This window comes from Palaemon carinicauda, chromosome 8, assembly GCF_036898095.1.
Source record: "Palaemon carinicauda isolate YSFRI2023 chromosome 8, ASM3689809v2, whole genome shotgun sequence".
In the NCBI taxonomy this organism is placed as follows: domain Eukaryota; kingdom Metazoa; phylum Arthropoda; class Malacostraca; order Decapoda; family Palaemonidae; genus Palaemon; species Palaemon carinicauda.
In genome coordinates this window covers 40980476-40998459 of record NC_090732.1, presented here as the reverse complement: position 1 = coordinate 40998459, position 17984 = coordinate 40980476, and the positions used below count along the sequence as shown (strand labels likewise).

Genomic DNA, 17984 nt, shown 5'->3' with positions numbered 1-17984 from the left:
ACGTGAGGACTTGGCTCCTCTCTTCTTTCCTCTCTTTCCCTCGGCACGAGTACTTCCCCTGCTGGGAGCTCTGCCACGAAAGGGCGGGATAAATCTGGATGCCGGAGTGTCGATCCTGGGTCTAGCAGCAAAGAATGTAGAAGGAGTCCCCTTGCGAGCAGAGGACGCCATCAAGTCATGGGTGTCCTTCTGCACAAGCGAAGAAGCTATGTCCTTAACCAATTATTGCGGAAACAAAAACTTTGATAAGGGAGCAAAGAGCAGTTCTGATCTCTGACAGGGAGTAACTCCTGCCGAAAGAAAAGAGCAAAGGGACTCTCGCTTCTTTAAGACTCCCGACGTAAAAGAGGAGGCGAGCTCATTGGAACCATCGCGGATGGCTTTATCCATACATGACATTATCAGTAAGGAAACATCTCTATCAGCCGATGAGATTTTCCTACTTAAAGCTCCCAATGACCAGTCGAGGAAGTTGAAAACTTCAAAGGCCCTGTATACGCCTTTCAGCAGATGGTCAAGGTCCGAGAGGACCAACTAATCTTCGAGCGTCTCATGGCTAGGCGGCGGGGAGAGTCTACGAGGCTTGAGAAGTCACCCTGGGCAGAGGCAGGGACTCCCAAGCCGAGAACTTCTCCCGTGGCATACCAGACGCTCGATCTAGACGAGAGCTTTGACGGAGGGAAGGCAAAGGCCGTCTTCCCCAAACTCCTCCTGGTATCCAACCAGTCGCCAAAAAGTCGTAAAGCTCTCTTGGAAGAGCGAGAGAGCACTAGCTTAGTAAAGGCTGGCATGTTAGCAGGTAAGCCTAGAGCAAACTCAGACGGTGGCGAACGAGGAGCAACAGTGACAAAGTGATCGGGAAAAAGCTCCTTGAAAATTAACATGACTTTCTTAAAGTCCATTGAAGGAGGAACCGTTCTAGGTTCGTCTACATCCGAAGGATGATCATCATGATGAGGGTCAGCAACGTCCTCATCTGAAGGATCTTCATCCGACAACTGCTGAGTAACAAGCAAAGGGGTTGGCAATGCTTGACACGCAGAGTCCACACGCACTGGTGCATTAGTAGCAGTCCAGGACGCTACGTCATGTAACTGCTTAACAGCCTGACTGTCAACAACAACAGGAGCGGGAGGACGCTCGACGTCAACTCGAGACTGTTTTGACTGCCTAGATTGAGCAGTCAAAACAACTCTAGACTGCGGTGGTTGACGCTCAGCGTCAAAACAAGTCAACTCCGCTGGTTGGCGAACGTCCTGAACGTCAACAAGAGCATTAGGAAGTGGCTGAACGTCCATATGCGGCTGAAAGTCAACACGGGACTGCATCGAGTGAGGCTCTACAAAGCGTGATTGACGTGACTTAGCAACGCCAACGTCAACAGGACGAGCAAAGGCTCGGTTTTGGCGGCTGAAGGCCAGGATCTCGATTAGCTAAGCGGTGAGGATCATCGTGAACCTTTTCGGCAGAATAGTCTTCCATAAGGGAGGCGAGCTTGATCTGCATGTCCTGCAGTACAACCCATTTAGGATCAACGGGAATGGGTGCGGTAAAAGACGGGGGTTAACGTCTGAGACTGCACAACCTTGCCTACACCAAGACTCTCTGAGCCTGTGTAACGTTGCTGCTTAGGCGGCGAGCAGTCTTCCGATGACTGCAAAGGGTCAGAGCTGTCCCAATGGCTACAACCAGGACGCTGGACCTGTCCTGAAGGGACCGACTTTCGCTTAAGGGGCCTAGAAACCTTGCTCCACGGTTTCTTATGCGAAAAGCCTTCGGATGACGAGGAGAAAATGGTCTCTCTCGTCTTATGGTAGGGGCGATCTTGATAAGACACGCCTGTTACCATAGAGGGAACGTCTGTTCGCTGATCAAGGCCTCTCGAACCCATAAGTCGTACGACATTACTTCTCCCCTGGGCTTGGAAGCTTGCAAGAGGGTCTCGGACTAGGCGAACGACAGGCACGAACAGACGAACCCTCGGTCGCAACACTGAAAACACTTTGCGCACTAATCACTTTCCCACGATTTTCCGCTGTGGCACTCTGACACTTTAGCTCTTTAACGTCAGCCATGAGTTGATTACGATCTGTAGCTAACGACTCAACTCTTTCACCCAAGGCATGAATGGCACGTAACATGTCTCGCATCGATGGTTCCTGAGTGCCAGTAGGGGGTTCAGGCACAACCACTACAGGGGAAGGATTAGGTTCAGGGGCATGTGGAGAGGAAAAATCTACTGATCTAGAGGAACTCCTCCTTACCCTATCTCTCTCTAGCTTACGAGAATACTTGTCGTATTCGAGCCAATCGAATTCCGAAAGGCCCATGCATTCCTCACACCGATCTCCTAATTGACAGGTTTTTACCCCGACAATTAGAACACACAGTATGTGGGTCGAGAGAGGCCTTTGGAAGACGCCTATTGCCAATCCCTAGCATTACACTACGAAATCTAGGGGCTTGAGAAGCGTCAGCCATTTTGAATTAGTCAAAGAAAGTCCAAAAAACAATCCAAGTCATCAACAATTAAATCTGTCCAACAAAGAGTTCAAGAGTTTAAGTTGAGGAAAAACACCTGCACTGCGAAAGCTCAAACCAAAATGAAGTACTTCACCAAATATGTTGAGAAAACTCCAGGTTATACAGCGAGTATTAATACGTCTTGTCGTTAAGGCCGACAGAGAAGAATTGAGGCTTGTATGTAAACAAGCCTCAATTCTTCTCTGTCGGCCTTAATGTGCGGGTATCTGGCCGATAGTTGGCGCTGGTGGGCACACCCGCAACCTTCATAGCGATCGCTCGCGAGTTTTTGTGTGTTTTTCTGTCGAGCCGCTGGAGCAGCAGCTATATATATTCACCGGCTAAGTTAAATATTTAAAAAATGTTATTTTCATTAGTAAAATAAATTTTTGAATATACTTACCCGATGATCATATAGCTGTCAGCTCTGCTGCCCGACAGAAAAACCTACGGGCGGAATACGCCAGCGATCGCTATACAGGTGGGGTGTACATCAACAGCGCCATCTGTCAAGTAGGTACTCAAGTACTCGATGTCAACACAGAACCAATTTTCTCCTCGGTCCACTGGGTCTCTATTGGGGAGGACGGGGTGGGTCCTTTAATTTATGATCATCGGGTAAGTATATTCAAAAATTTATTTTACTAATGAAAATAACATTTTTCAATATTAAACTTACCCGATGATCATATAGCTGATTCACACCCAGGGGGGTGGGTAGAGCCAGCAGTACATGTTGACATTATTATGAGCTAAGTATTCCGTATTTCATTTTAGCAGTTATTCAAATAACAAACATAAAATAAATAAGTACCTGGTAAGGAAGTCGACTTGAACAATTACTCTGCCTTTTTAAGTACGTCTTCCTTACTGAGCCTCGCGATCCTCATAGGATGCTGAGCGACTCCTAGGAGCTGAAGTATGAAGGGTTGCAACCCATACTAAAGGTCCTCATTAAAACCTCTAATCTAGGCGCTTCTCAAGAAATGACTTTGGACCACCCGCCAAATCAAGTAGGATGCGAAAGGCTTCTTAGCCTTCCGGACAACCCAAAAACAATAATAAAACATTTCAAGAGAAAGATTAAAAAAGGTTATGGAATTAGGGGAATTGTAGTGGTCGAGCCCTCACCACTACTGCACTCGTTGCTACGAATGGTCCCAGAGGTGTAGCAGTTCTCGTAAAGAGACTGGACATTCTTAAGATAAAAGACTGCGAACACTGATTTGCTTTTCCAATAGGTTGCGTCGAATATACTTTGCAGAGATCTATTTTGTTTAAAGGCCACGGAAGTTGCGACAGCTCTAACTTCGTGTGTCCTTACCTTCAGCAAAGCTTGGTCTTCCTCATTCAGATGGGAATGAGCTTCTCGTATTAACAGTCTGATAAAATAGGATAAAGCATTCTCTGACATAGGCAAAGATGGATTCTTAACTGAACACCATAAAGCTTCAGACGGGCCCTCGTAAAGGTTTTTAAATAGAACTTAAGAGCTCTTACAGGACATAATACTCTTTCTAGTTCATTTCCAACCATACGATAAGTTTGGAATATCGAACGATATTGGTCAAGGCCGAGAAGGCAGCTCGTGTTTGGCTAGAAAACCAAGTGTAGAACATGTAGCCGTTTCGGATGAGAATCGATGTTCTTGCTGAAGGCATGAATCTCACTGACTCTTTTAGCTGTGGTTAAGCATATCAGAGGAAAAGAGTCTTAAAGGTGAGATCTTTCAGGGAGACTGATTGAAGCGGTTCGAACCTGTCTGACATAAGGAATCTTAGTACCACGTCTAAATTCCAACCAGGTGTAACCAAACGACGCTCCTTCGTGGTCTCAAAAGACTTAAGGAGGTCCTGTAGATCTTTATTGTTGGAAAGATCTAAGCCTCTGTGACGGAAGACTGATGCCAACATGCTTCTGTAACCCTTGATAGTGGGAGCTGAAAGAGATCGTTCTTTCCTCAGATATAAGAGAAAGTCAGCTATTTGAGTTACAGAGGTACTGGTCGAGGATACGGATACTGACTTGCACCAGTTCGGAAGATTTCCCACTTCGATTGGTAGATTCTAAGGGTGGATGTTCTCCTTGCTCTAGCAAACGCTCTGGTTGCCTCCTTCGAAAAGCCTCTAGCTCTCGAGAGTCTTTCGATAGTCTGAAGGCAGTCAGACGAAGAGCGTGGAGGCCTTGGTGTACCTTCTTTACGCGTGGCTGACGTATAAGGTCCACCCTTAGGGGAAGTGTTCTGGGAACGTCTACTAGCCATCGAAGTAACTCGGTGCGTCATTCTCTCGCGGGCCAGAGGGAAGCAACTAGCGTCAACCTTGTCCCTTCGTGAGAGGCGAACTTCTGCAGTACCTTGTTGACAATCTTGAACGGAGGGAATGCATATAGATCTAGATGTGACCAATCTAGTAGAAAGGCATCTATATGAACTACTGCTGGGTCCGGGATAGGTGAGCAAACTATTGGGAGCCTCTTGGTCATCGAGGTTGCGAAGAGATCTATGGTTGGCTGGCCCCAGGTGGCCCAAAGTCTCTTGCATACATCCTTGTGGAGGGTCCATTCTGTTGGAATTATTTGTCCCTTCCGACTGAGACAATCTGCTATGACATTCAAGTAGCCTTGGATGAACCTCGTTACTAGTGAAAAGTCTAGACCTTTTGACCAGGTGAGGAGGTCCCTTGCGATCTCGTACCATGTCAGAGAGTAGGTCCCTCCTTGCTTGGAGATGTACGTCAAAGCCGTGTGTTGTCCGAGTTCACCTCCACCACTTTGCCTTGAAGGAGAGACCTGAAGCTTTTCCAGGTCAGACGTACTGCCAGTAGCTTCTTGCAGTTGAAATGCATTGTCCTTTGACTCGAGTTCCATAATCCCGAGCATTCCCTACCGTCTAATGTCGCACCCCAGCCTACGTCCGATGCGTCCGAGAAGAGAACGTGGTTGGGAGTCTGAACAGTCAGGGGAAGACCCTTTCTAAGGTTGATAAAGTCCTTTCACCAAGTCAGACCAGACTTTATCTTTCCGGAAACCGGGATCGAGACCGCTTCTAGCGTCTTGTCCTTTTTCCAGTGAAAAGCTAGATGGTATAGAAGAGGACGGAGGAGTAGTCTTCCTAGTGACACAAAATGAACCACGGATGACAGTGTCCTTACCAGACTCATCCACAGCCTGACAGGGCAGCGCTCCTTCTTCAGCATCTTCTGGATGGATAGCAGGGCTGGGGGTTGATCGTCTTGTTCAGCAACGTCCTCATCAGAGGGTTCCTCATCCGAAACTGATGAGGAAACGGCAACGGAGTGGGCAACGTCTGACTCGCTGAATCCGGTCGCACTGGTGGATGCGTGACGGAGCCGGACGCAATATCATGGTACTGCTGCACAGTCTGTGAACTGTCAACAACCATGGGGACGCGAGGAAGTACAGCGTCAACCCGAAACTGTCTAGACTGTCAGGGTTGTGCAGTCAACACCCTACCGGGTTGCTGAAGTTGACGCACTGCGTCACAACAAGTCACCTCTGCTGGTTGTTGAACGTCTTCCTAGTGACACACTGAACGTCAACAACCACCTCCGAGCGTCGCTTAACGTCAACGTGCGACTGGCAACCCACACTGGGTCGCATCGGTGGAGGAACCACCTCAACTGGCGGACGCGAGTAGGATACCTCAGCGTCAACAGGGCGCACAACCAACCGGTAGGAAGGTTGTTGGCCAGAAGGTTCTTCTCCGTATTAAGTCCTCTATCAAGGACACAAGCTTGGACTGCATGTCTTGTAGCAAAGCCCATTAGGGTCTACGGGAGCAGGTGTGGCAACAGACGGGGTTAGCGACTGAAGCGGAACCATTTACCATCCCTGGAAGCCTTGTTATGTGTGACATAATAGTACAGCAAAACTTCAAAGGCTCGACAAAAGTTGAGAAGCTGAACTGTAAACAACTGGAGCGTCTCCTGGTTATGCGCCTGGCCGAGTCTACCAGAATTGAGAAGTCTACCTGGGCAGAGGCATGAACTCCCAAGCTGAGAACTTCTCTCGTGTCCTATCAGACTCTCGCTCTATAAGCCAGATAAAAAGAAGGGAAATCAAAAGGTTGTATCCCTAAAACTCCTCCTGGTGCAAAAACCAGTCGCTTAGCCGACGTAACGCTCTCTAGGAGAGCGAGAGAGCACTAGCTTAACAACAACGGCTTCGAAGTAGCTAGGCCTAGTGTAAGTTCTGACGTGAGGCGAACGAGGAGCAGCAGTTACAAGATCCGGACGAAGATCCTTAAAAAATGTTATTTTTATTAGTAAAATAAATTTTTGAATATACTTACCCGATAATCATGTAGCTGTCAACTCCGTTGCCCGACAGAATTCTATGGAGGGATACGCCAGCTATCACAATACTAGAAGGGGGTGTACTTACCAGCGCCACCTGTGGCCAGGTACTATAGTACTTCTTGTTGACACCTCCTCAATTTTTCCTCGGTCCACTGGTTCTCTATGGGGAGGAAGGGAGGGTCGATTAAATCATGATTATCGGGTAAGTATATTCAAAAATTTATTTTACTAATAAAAATAACATTTTTCAATATTAAACTTACCCGATAATCATGTAGCTGATTCACACCCAGGGGGGTGGGTGAAAACCAGTGTACAAGATTAAAGGATAGCTAAGTATCCCATATTTCATATAACAGTTATCTCAAATAACAATGAAATAATAAGTACCTGGTAAGGAAGTCGAATTGAACCGTTACTCTGCCTCTTTTTTAAGTTCGTCTTCCTTACTGAGCGCAGCGTTCCTCTTGGAGGCTGAATCAACTCAAAGGTGCTAAAGTATATAGGGCTGCAACCCCTACTAAAGGACCTCTACACAACCTCTAACCCAGGCGCTTCTCAAGAATGAATTGACCACCCGCCAAATCAAAAGGATGCGGAAGGCTTCTTAGCCTACCGTAACAACCATAAAAACAACAATAAAAGCATTCAAGAGAAAGGTTATGGGATTAAGGGAATGTAGTGGCTGAGCCCTCACCTACTACTGCACTCGCTGCTACGAATGGTCCCAGGGTGTAGCAGCTCTCGTAAAGAGACTGGACATCTTTAAGATAAAATGATGCAAACACTGACTTGCTCCTCCAATAGGTTGCATCCATTATGCTCTGCAGAGAACGGTTTTTATTAAAGGCCATCGAAGTAGCTACGGCTCTTACTTCGTGGGTCCTTACCTTCAGCAATGCAAGGTCTTCCTCCTTTAAGTGAGAATGGGCTTCTCTAATCAGAAGCCTTATATAATACGAAACCCCGTTCTTGGACATGGGCCTCGAAGGTTTCTTGATGGCACACCATAAGGCTTCTGACTGTCCTCGAATAGGTTTAGACCTATTAAGATAATACTTGAGAGCTCTGACAGGGCAAAGAACTCTCTCTAGTTCGTTACCTACCATGTTGGAGAGGCTAGGTATTTCAAACGATCTAGGCCAAGGACGTGAAGGAAGTTCGTTCTTTGCTAGGAATCCGAGCTGAAAAGAACATGTTGCAGATTCGGTCGTGAAACCAATGTTCTTGCTGAAGGCATGAACCTCACTGACTCTCTTAGCTGTTGCAAGGCAGACGAGAAAAAGAGTCTTGAGGGTAAGGTCCTTGAAGGAAGCTGACTGGAGAGGTTCGAACCTAGGTGACATAAGGAACCTTAAGACTACGTCTAGGTTCCAGCCTGGAGTGGATAGACGACGCTCTTTAGAAGTCTCAAAAGACTTAAGGATGTCTTGAAGGTCCTTGTTGGAAGAAAGGTCCAAACCTCTGTGGCGGAGAACTGAAGCCAACATACTCCTATACCCTTTAATCGTAGGGGCTGAAAGGGATCTCTCATTCCTAAGATGTAAAAGGAAGTCAGCTATTTGGGTCACAGAGGTATTGGTAGAGGATACTGAATTGGCTCTACACCAGCTCCGGAAGACTTCCCACTTAGATTGGTAGACTCTACGAGTGGAAACCCTTCTTGCTCTGGCAATCGCACTGGCTGCCTCCTTCGAAAAGCCTCTAGCTCTAGCGAATCTTTCGACAGTCTGAAGGCAGTCAGCCGAAGAGCGTGGAGGTTTGGGTGCAACCTGTCTACGTGAGGTTGACGTAGAAGGTCCACTCTTAGAGGTAGAGTCCTGGGGATGTCGACTAGCCATTGAAGTACCTCTGTGAACCATTCTCTTGCAGGCCAAAGGGGAGCAACCAGCGTCAGCCGTGTCCCTTCGTGCGAGATGAATTTCTGCAGAACTTTGTTTATTATCTTGAACGGTGGGAATGCGTAAAGGTCGAGATGGGACCAGTTCAGTAGAAAAGCATCCACATGAACTGCTGCAGGGTCTGGAACTGGGGAACAGTACAGCGGAAGTCTCTTGGTCATGGAGGTGGCAAACAGATCTATGGTAGGTTGACCCCACAAGGTCCAAAGTCTGTTGCACACACTCTTGTGGAGGGTCCATTCCGTGGGAATGACCTGATTCCTTCTGCTTAGGCGATCTGCTGAGACGTTCATGTTGCCCTGAATGAACCTCGTGACCAAAGTGAGGTTTTGACTTCTTGACCAAATGAGGAGGTCCCTTGCGATCTCGTATAGGCTCCTCGAATGGGTCCCTCCTTGCTTGGAGATGTAAGCCAAGGCTGTGGTGTTGTCTGAGTTCACCTCCACCACTTTGCCTAGCAGGAGGGACTTGAAGTTCAGCAGGGCTAAATGAACTGCTAGTAGCTCCTTGCAGTTGATGTGGAGCGTTCCCTGTTCCTCGTTCCACGTTCCCGAGCATTCCCGTCCGTTCAAGGTCGCACCCCAGCCCGAGTCCGATGCATCTGAGAAGAGATGAAGATTGGGGGTCTGAATAGCCAACGATAGGCCCTCCCTGAGAAGGAGATTGTTCTTCCACCACAAGAGAGTGGTCTTCATTTCTTTGGTGACTGGGATAGAGACTGCTTCGAGAGTCAAACCCTTGTCCCAATGAGCTGCAAGATGGAATTGAAGAGGGCGGAGGTGGAGTCTCCCTAGCTCGACGAACAGGGCCAGTGATGAAAGGGTCCCTGTGAGACTCATCCACTGTCTCACCGAGCAACTGCTCCTCTTCAGCATGCTCATGATGCACTCTAGGGCTTGGCTTATCCTGGGGGCCGATGGAAAAGCCCGAAAATCCTGACTCCGAATCTCCATTCCCAGGTACACAATGGATTGGGAGGGAATGAGCTGAGACTTTTCTATGTTGACTAACAGACCCAGTTCTCTGATTAAGTCCAAAGTCCAGTTGAGACTCTCCAGACAGCGACGACTCGTGGAGGCTCTCAACAGCCAGTCGTCTAAGTAGAGGGAGGCTCTGATGTCCGATAAGTGGAGGAATTTTGCTATATTCCTCATCAGAAGCGTGAACACCATAGGAGCTGTGCTTAGGCCAAAACACAGGGCTTGAAATTGGTAGACAACCTTTCCAAAAACGAATCTCAGGAAAGGTTGGGAGTCTGGATGAATAGGAACGTGAAAGTAGGCATCTTTCAAGTCCAACGAGACCATCCAGTCCTCCTGCCTGACCGCTGCTAGGACCGACTTCGTCGTCTCCATCGTGAACGTCTGCTTGGTGACATACGCATTGAGCGCGCTGACGTCCAGCACCGGTCTCCAACCTCCTGTCTTCTTGGCCACCAGAAAGAGACGGTTGTAGAAGCCCGGGGATTGATGGTCCCGGACTATAACCACTGCCTTCTTCTGCACAAGTAGCGACACCTCCTGGTGCAACGCTAGCCTCTTGTCCTCTTCTTTGTAGTTGGGAGATGTGGTCAGAGGGGGTTTGAGGCAGAATGGAATCCTGTAACCCTCCCTCAGCCAACTGACAGACTGGGCGTCTGCACCTCTCTTTTCCCAGGCTTGCCAGAAGCTCTTGAGTCTGGCTCCTACTGCTGTCTGGAGATGCGGAGAGTCAGTTTTTTCCTTTAGAGGCCTTGGAACCTTTCCTAGACTTGCTCCTGGAAGAGTCTGGACGGGAGCTTCCTCGGCTGGGGGCTCTACCACGAAAGGGCGGTATGAACCTCGTAGCAGGAGTATCAGCCACTGGGGTGCGATAAGTCCTGGGGACTGAGGTAGCAACCTTAGTCTTACGAGCCGATGAGGCTACAAGATCATGTGTGTCCTTTTGTATCAGGGCAGCAGACAAGTCCTTAACCAGCTCTTCGGGGAAGAGGAACTTCGAGAGCGGAGCGAAAAGGAGCTGTGACCTTTGACAAGGTGTAATGCTGGAGGAAAGGAAGGTACAAAGCTGTTCCCTTTTCTTAAGAACCCCTGATACAAACATCGACGCAAGCTCGCCAGATCCATCTCTAATGGCCTTATCCATGCAGGACATTAATAGCATGGCAGAATCCTTGTCCGCAGGGGAGGTCTTCTTGCTGAGGGCCCCCAGGCACCAGTCTAGGAAGTTGAACATCTCAAATGCTCTAAAAACACCCTTCAGGAAGTGATCAAGGTCTGAGAAGGTCCAGCAAACCTTAGAGCGCCTCATTGCAGTTCTACGAGGCGAGTCTACCAGACTTGAGAAGTCAGCCTGGGCAGAGGCAGGTACTCCCAAGCCTGGTTCCTCTCCTGTGGCATACCAAACGCCCGCTTTAGAAGTGAGCTTAGTCGGAGGAAACATGAACGAAGTCTTGCCAAGGTGTTGCTTTCTGCAACCACTCCCCTAAGATCCTTAACGCTCTCTTAGAGGACCTTGCTAGGACTAGCTTAGTATAGGAAGACTTAGCTGGCTGCATGCCCAGCGAAAACTCAGATGGTGGAGAGCGGGGAATAGCAGAGACAAAGTGGTCTGGGTATACCTCCCTAAACAGAGCCAAGACCTTACGAAAGTCAATAGAAGGCGGAGAAGGCTTGGAAGCATCCACGTCTGATGAGGGATCCAGGTGTGCCGCCTCATCACCAGAGTGAAGCGAAGAGATCGGAAAGGTATGCTGAACAGCAGAGTCAGAACGAGCTGGAACAACAATATTAGTGGTTTCCTCTTCAAGAATCTGTTGAGGGAACACCTGAGTCTCAGACTGCAAAGGCTGAACAAAAGAAGCAGAAGGTAGGCGCATGGGTGGAGGAGGCTGACTCCTGGCATGAGTGGCTGAACTCAAGGATAGCGCTTGCTGAGTGGATGGCGGAAGCGGAGTAGCAAGTTCCTGTTCCTGCGGTGTGAGCGTAGAGCGATGAGGTAGAGGCTGCGCAGAACGTAGTAAATGTCTCGCAAGCTGAGGCTCCTGAGGCGCAAGGCTAAGGTGTTGTGGTGCTTGCCTTGCGGAGGGTTGAGCTCGCTGCAGCGAGAGCTGAGGAGACTGACTCATGGAAGGGAGAGGTTGTTGTACCTCAACCGAGTGTTGCATCACTGGTGGAGCAGCAAGTGGAAGCGGAGGAAGAGAGGTATAAGCCTCCTGATCCCATTGCTGAGGTTCCCTTAAGGAAGGCGGAGGCTGTACACCACTGGGAACAGTAAACTCAGAACGTGGCTCAACATCGTACGCCTGGCAGGCGGTACTGCGGTCAGGCGGAGCGAGCGCAGGCGGAGCGAGTGCAGGCGGAGGCGGAGGCGCAACCTTCTCAGCCCGACACTCACGCATCAAGACCGAAAGCTGTGCCTGCATGGACTGCAGTAGAGACAACTTGGGGTCGGCAGACACTACGGTCTGCTGAGGTAAAGCCTTAACAGCAGAGATCTGTTGCGGCAGAACCTTACTCCTCTTGGGCGGAGTGCAGTCGACTGATGACTGCGGCGAGTCAGAGCTGAGCCAATGACTGCAGCCCGGTTGAATACTCGCGGACTGGACTCTGCGTTTGAGTGGTCTAGAGACCTGAGTCCAGCGTTTCTTCCCTGACAATAGATCAGCGGACGAGTAAAAGACGGGCTCAATCGTCTGCAGGTGGGAGTGACGGTCTCTGGAAGACACGCCCGCAACCACCGAGGATACTTCTGTGCGCCGATCAAGGCCTGCCGAACCCTTTTGCCCTTCGACATTGCTTCTCCCCTGGGCTTGGGAGCTTGCAAGAGGTCCCGGACTGGGAGGACGACTGGCACGCACAGAAGTATCCTCACGCACCACACTGACACTGACACTAGCACTTGGCACTGCACTGACACTAGCACTCGTCACAGCACTGGCACTAATTCCACCCACTGCACTCTTGACCTTAAGTTCCTTGACTTCGGCCATAAGAGACTTATGATCACTTACCACTGACTCTACTTTATCGCCTAAGGCCTGAATAGCACGCAACACAACAGACATATCAGGCTGAGGGCAAATAGTAGGTTCGGGGGTAGCCACTACAGGGGTAGGAAAAGGTAGGGGATCATGAGGTGAGGAAAAAAGTGAAGAGTGAGAAGAACTCCTCCTAACTCTGCCTCTCTCTAACTTAGTTGAATATTTCAAAAGACGGACAAAATCAAGTTCCGAAAGTCCGGCGCATTCCTCACATCGATTTTCTAACTGACAGGGCCTATCCCTACAGTCAGAACAAGCGGTGTGAGGATCTACCGAGGCCTTCGGAATACGCCTATTACAAGACCTACATCGCCTATGGGTGGGGGCTTGCGAAATGTCAGACATCTTGAATCCAAAGAGTTAGCCAAGTGGGGTTCCAAAATCAAGCAAAAGATCGTTAACCGTTAATCAGGACTATATAAAAGCTATCTAAGCTAATATAAGAAGGTTTCCAGTAAAGCGACAGCCGAAATCAAAGAGAAATACTTCACCAAAAGTCGTGAAAATACTCCAAGAACATAAGCGTATCCCAGAACGTCTTGCCGGAAGCACGACAGAGGAAAAATTGAGGAGGTGTCAACAAGAAGTACTATAGTACCTGGCCACAGGTGGCGCTGGTAAGTACACCCCCTTCTAGTATTGTGATAGCTGGCGTATCCCTCCATAGAATTCTGTCGGGCAACGGAGTTGACAGCTACATGATTATCGGGTAAGTTTAATATTGAAAAATCATCATGATTTAATTAAAGTCCAAAGGAGGCTAAGCAGCTTAAGGCTCCTCTCCAAATGACAGTCCTCAAAGGAATATCAGTAGGAGGGAGAACAGCACTTTCTCATCTACAGGAACCTTGTCCGAGAAAAGCTAGGTTATCTCAGTGAGGGTCTCACTGGTGCATTAGCAGCAGACCAGAAGGCAACGTTATGTAACTGCTTGACAGTCTGTGAACTGTCAAAAACTGAACTGTCAACCACAACAGGTGCGTGAGGACATACAGCACTGGTGCATTAGCAGCAGACCAGAAGGCAACGTTATGTAACTGCTTGACAGTCTGTGAACTGTCAAAAAACTGAACTGTCAACCACAACAGGTGCGTGAGGACATACAGCACTGGTGCATTAGTAGCAGACCAGAAGGCAACGTCATGTAACTGCTTGACAGTCTGTGAGCTGGCAACAACCAAAGCTGTGTGGGGAAGCCTCAACTCCTGACTGACTAGTCTGCTGCGGGCGAGTGGCGGTAACCACAGTGGGTTGCGGAGGCTGACGCACCGTGTCAAAACACGGCAGCCTAACTCCACCCTCCTGTTGTTGTGGTAGCTCACGCACGGCAACGGAGTGCTCCGTGCGTCTGTGGGAGTCAGCATGCGTCTGGCAGGGTCGACTGCGCATGGGTGGAGGAGCTCTCACAGCCGGAGTGTGGGAGCAGGCAGCCTCAGCGTCTGCTGGGCGCACAACCGTGGCAGGTTGTAGGCTAACGGGTGCAGCGTCAACCTTCTCCGCAGCCGGAGTGTGGGAGCAGGCAGCCTCAGCGTGAGCTGGGCGCACAACCGTGGCAGGTTGTAGGCTAACGGGAGCAGTGTCAACCTTCTCCGCACGAAACTCCTGCATAACCGCAGCTAACTGAGTCTGCATAGACTGCAGTAAAGACCACTTAGGGTCTACAAAAGCGGCAACAGACGGAGCTACTGTCCGTTGTGACTGAGGGTCTAAAACAGCGGGTGCGGCAACAGACGGAGTTACTGCCTGTTGCGGTACCGCTTTACCTCTCTTAGGAGGTGTGCAGTCATCGGAAGACTGCAGCGAGTCCGAACTGACCCAGTGGCTACACCTGGGCCGATGGACTTGCGCGGAAGGGACCGACTTGCACTTAATAAGCTGCGAGACCTTGGTCCAAGGTTTCTTACGAGAGACCTTGGTCCAAGGTTTCTTACGAGAAACCTCTTCCGCAGACGAGAAGTAAATGGGCTCTCTCGTCTTTGTGTGGGTGGGGCGATCTTGGGTAGATACGCCCGAAACCACGGAGGGAAAAACGTCTGTTCGTTGATCAAGGCCTGACGAACCCATAAGTCGTTCGACATTACTTCTCCCCTGGGCTTGGGAGCTTGCAAGAGGTCCCGGACTAGGTGAACGACAGGCACGAACAGACGAACCCTCGGACGCAACACTGTAACACTTTGCGCATATCACTTTATCACTTTGATTTTCTGTTTTGCACTTATTTCACTGAAATCGAAACTTTTACTGATTTCTACCTGAAACACGCAATCCTACCCTTCATTAAAAGGTAGTAATTGCAAAAACAGTCGTATAATGCAACAGAAAACATATATAAAGATAAAGAATTCAGTGGCTGGGAAAGAGACTAAACACTAGTTCAAATAAACTACGTTTACAATCTCTCACCGCACATAGCCTGGGAACAAGAATAAAACCCTAGAAACGTTTTACCTTCTTCCCCTACAGCGACTAGGGAGGAGAGTAAAACGAGAACAACGTTACCCGCTTGAACGAAACGTTTTTTCTCCTCTCTCTCCCTCCGTCTCTATCTCTCTCTTTCTCTCTAGATTTCGCACCTGAGAGAAGAGCCCAATTATATATCGTCAAAACATGTTATTTGCTAAAGGAAAAAACTGAAAGGTTTTCCAAATAAAAAGTTCCTTGAATTTAGAATTTAAACCATTTAAGCTAAGAAAGAATGAACGAAACGCTAGAATCGGTTTACTCTTACTGCAAAGTGAAACCGTGATACACTCTCTCTCTATCGTAACGATAGAGCGCATGTTGAACGTCCTGAACGTCAACAACTGCGTAGACTAAAAAACTAAACGTTAGTTCATCTTTGAAAACAGTACGAGACTATCAAAGAAATTCTTTCATAAAACATTAAATTTAAAAAGTTTTAAATTCTTTAAAGGTTAAATACGATATAACGGGCTCAACGTTGATTAACTTCGGTTCCAAGTTAGGACCGCCTATATCAGGAAAGGTCGTATATAAACAAAACATAAAAAATTTATTTTTATATGTTTATAATAAAAGGAAAGTTAATCGAAGAGGCCTAATAAAGGCGGAGAGATATAAAATATATAGATCTATAACGTGTTAAGCAAAATTACTAAAAACCTAAACACACTTCCGTCTAAGGGAAGGGTCGGCCATTTAAAAGTGAAAGAGAGTCCATACTCTCTTTGTCACCATAATTAAATCTATCCAAAACGAGTTCAAGTTTTGAAATGAAGATAAAACCCCTGCATAGCGAAAGCTCAAAACTGGAATAGTGTACTTCACCAAATAGTTGTGAAAACAAATCCAGTTAGTAACAGCGTATTTAGTAGGTCTTGCCAGTGGCACGACAGAGAGAAAATTGGTTCTGTGTTGACATCGAGTACTTGAGTACCTACTTGACAGATGGCGCTGTTGATGTACACCCCCACCTGTATAGCGATCGCTGGCGTATTCCGCCCGTAGGTTTTTCTGTCGGGCAGCAGAGCTGACAGCTATATGATCATCGGGTAAGTTTAATATTGAAAACTTGTAATTCTTTGGTCAAACGAAATATGTATACATGGGTTTTACATAAAAGGAATGGTATAGTTGTACTGGATCAAGTAAAATACTTGAATAAACCGGGTGAAGTAGAATACTTGAATGTGGCGGGTAAAATGACATAGGGGAAAATGGGGAGGGGTTATAAGAGAAGAAGTAATCCTATTAGTGGAGGGGGAGTTTATGCACAGGTGGGAGGAGTTTATGAGCAGAAGGTGGTCGAAAAGTGCTATGTACAAACGAACGAAAGAGAGTGACTACAACCGACTCGTAGAATGTCAACAAATAAAAGAAAAATATACCGTTAGTATAGGATATAGATAATTAGCATATTTTTTCATGGGTTCATTATACATCCAAGAAGGTAATGTATAGAGAAGAGAAAGGCTTGTTTTACTATTATATACCATTTCCCCACCAAATACCCCGAGTTCCCACTGGCGGTCCCCCATTATCAGTGGATATAATATATATATATATATATATATATATATATATATATATATATATATATATATATATATATATTTCTGAAACTATTCATTTGCGACAGGAACGAGTGTCATTTTCGAAGAGAGCACACCTTTTTCTATAGAAAGAAGTAGTTTTTTCCCTAGGTTACATTACCCCGTAATACAGTACAATAATACAGGGGACCCTTAGGTTAGGTGACGTTCTTGTGTCTGTTTGTAAAATATGGTTTTTTAATGCCCCAAAGAACTACAAAGGCTCTGATAACCATACCAGATCTCAAGAAAACAGAGAAAGTTTATTCATGCAGAAACGGCATGTGGAGTTTACTGAAATTTTACTCTACATAGAACACACAAATTATTTAGAATTGGATATTGTTCGTTTATGAAAAATGCATTCAAGAAATTGATTAGGCAAGAAGAGCGTCGATAAGATAAGACTACATGTATCGTGGTATATGAGGGCAGTGTAGTGTTAATATTTTACGACAAAATCGTACAAACCTTTTCTAGTTGTCTTGAAACATCAGTTTTTCTCTCTTGTATCACTGGCTCTATCATTTTCTTAGATTTAGATGTTGCACACAAGCCAACGTTCAATTAAAGACAGTTCTTCGTATAGTTATCTCATAACTTTACCAAGTTTTACGCGTATTATTGGTAATTCAGGTTCTGGGTTGAGGTCTCTGACTTTCTGTTTACATTTGGTTTTGCTTAGATTTTCTTTCGGTGTTCAACGCCCCTCTGACAGTTCTCTCTGAAAACTTCTTACACGTTTGTTCTCGATAGTTGACAACTTGATATCTTCACAGTCACATGTAGGGTGAACTTTCACGTCAATATTTCTTTTAGTTAGAAGTTTATTTTATTTTAATGCTTTAAATAATTAGAGGACTAATTGAAACATTTCTTACGCCTGCTGTGCTTCAAAGGAATCTTTCTCCTATCGTTAACATTAGTAGGATTAGGTAATAATCTAGTGCACATGAATGTAATACGGTACTTTACTTACTTTAAGGACCGTTTCCTGTCCCTATCATACATGGGAACCGTGACCTACGCTGCAAAACCCTGCCGTGTACAATTTTAGGTAATTTTGCCGTATCACACAGCATATCGCGTGTTCATTGTCAAATCCACATTATCGAGTCACTTAAAAAAGAAAACTTGTATACTCTTGGACCGCAAATCTGAAAGCTCT

At 47.1% G+C, this 17984-nt stretch overlaps 1 protein-coding gene across 2 annotated transcripts in view; it reads right to left on the bottom strand.

Moving 5' to 3' along the window:
- The window catches only part of Exo70 (exocyst complex component 7), a 394184-nt gene extending 376637 nt beyond the window's left edge, over positions 1 to 17547 (bottom strand). Inside the window, exon 1 of one of the 2 annotated variants that reach the window (XM_068378599.1) lies at positions 17288 to 17547. In XM_068378599.1, coding sequence (XP_068234700.1) covers positions 17288 to 17344 — 57 coding nt within the window. In that variant the 5' untranslated portion in view covers positions 17345 to 17547. The remainder of the gene's footprint in view (positions 1 to 17287) is intronic. The other variant, XM_068378598.1, reaches the window with a different exon arrangement.
- Positions 17548 to 17984: the final 437 nt, after the last annotated feature.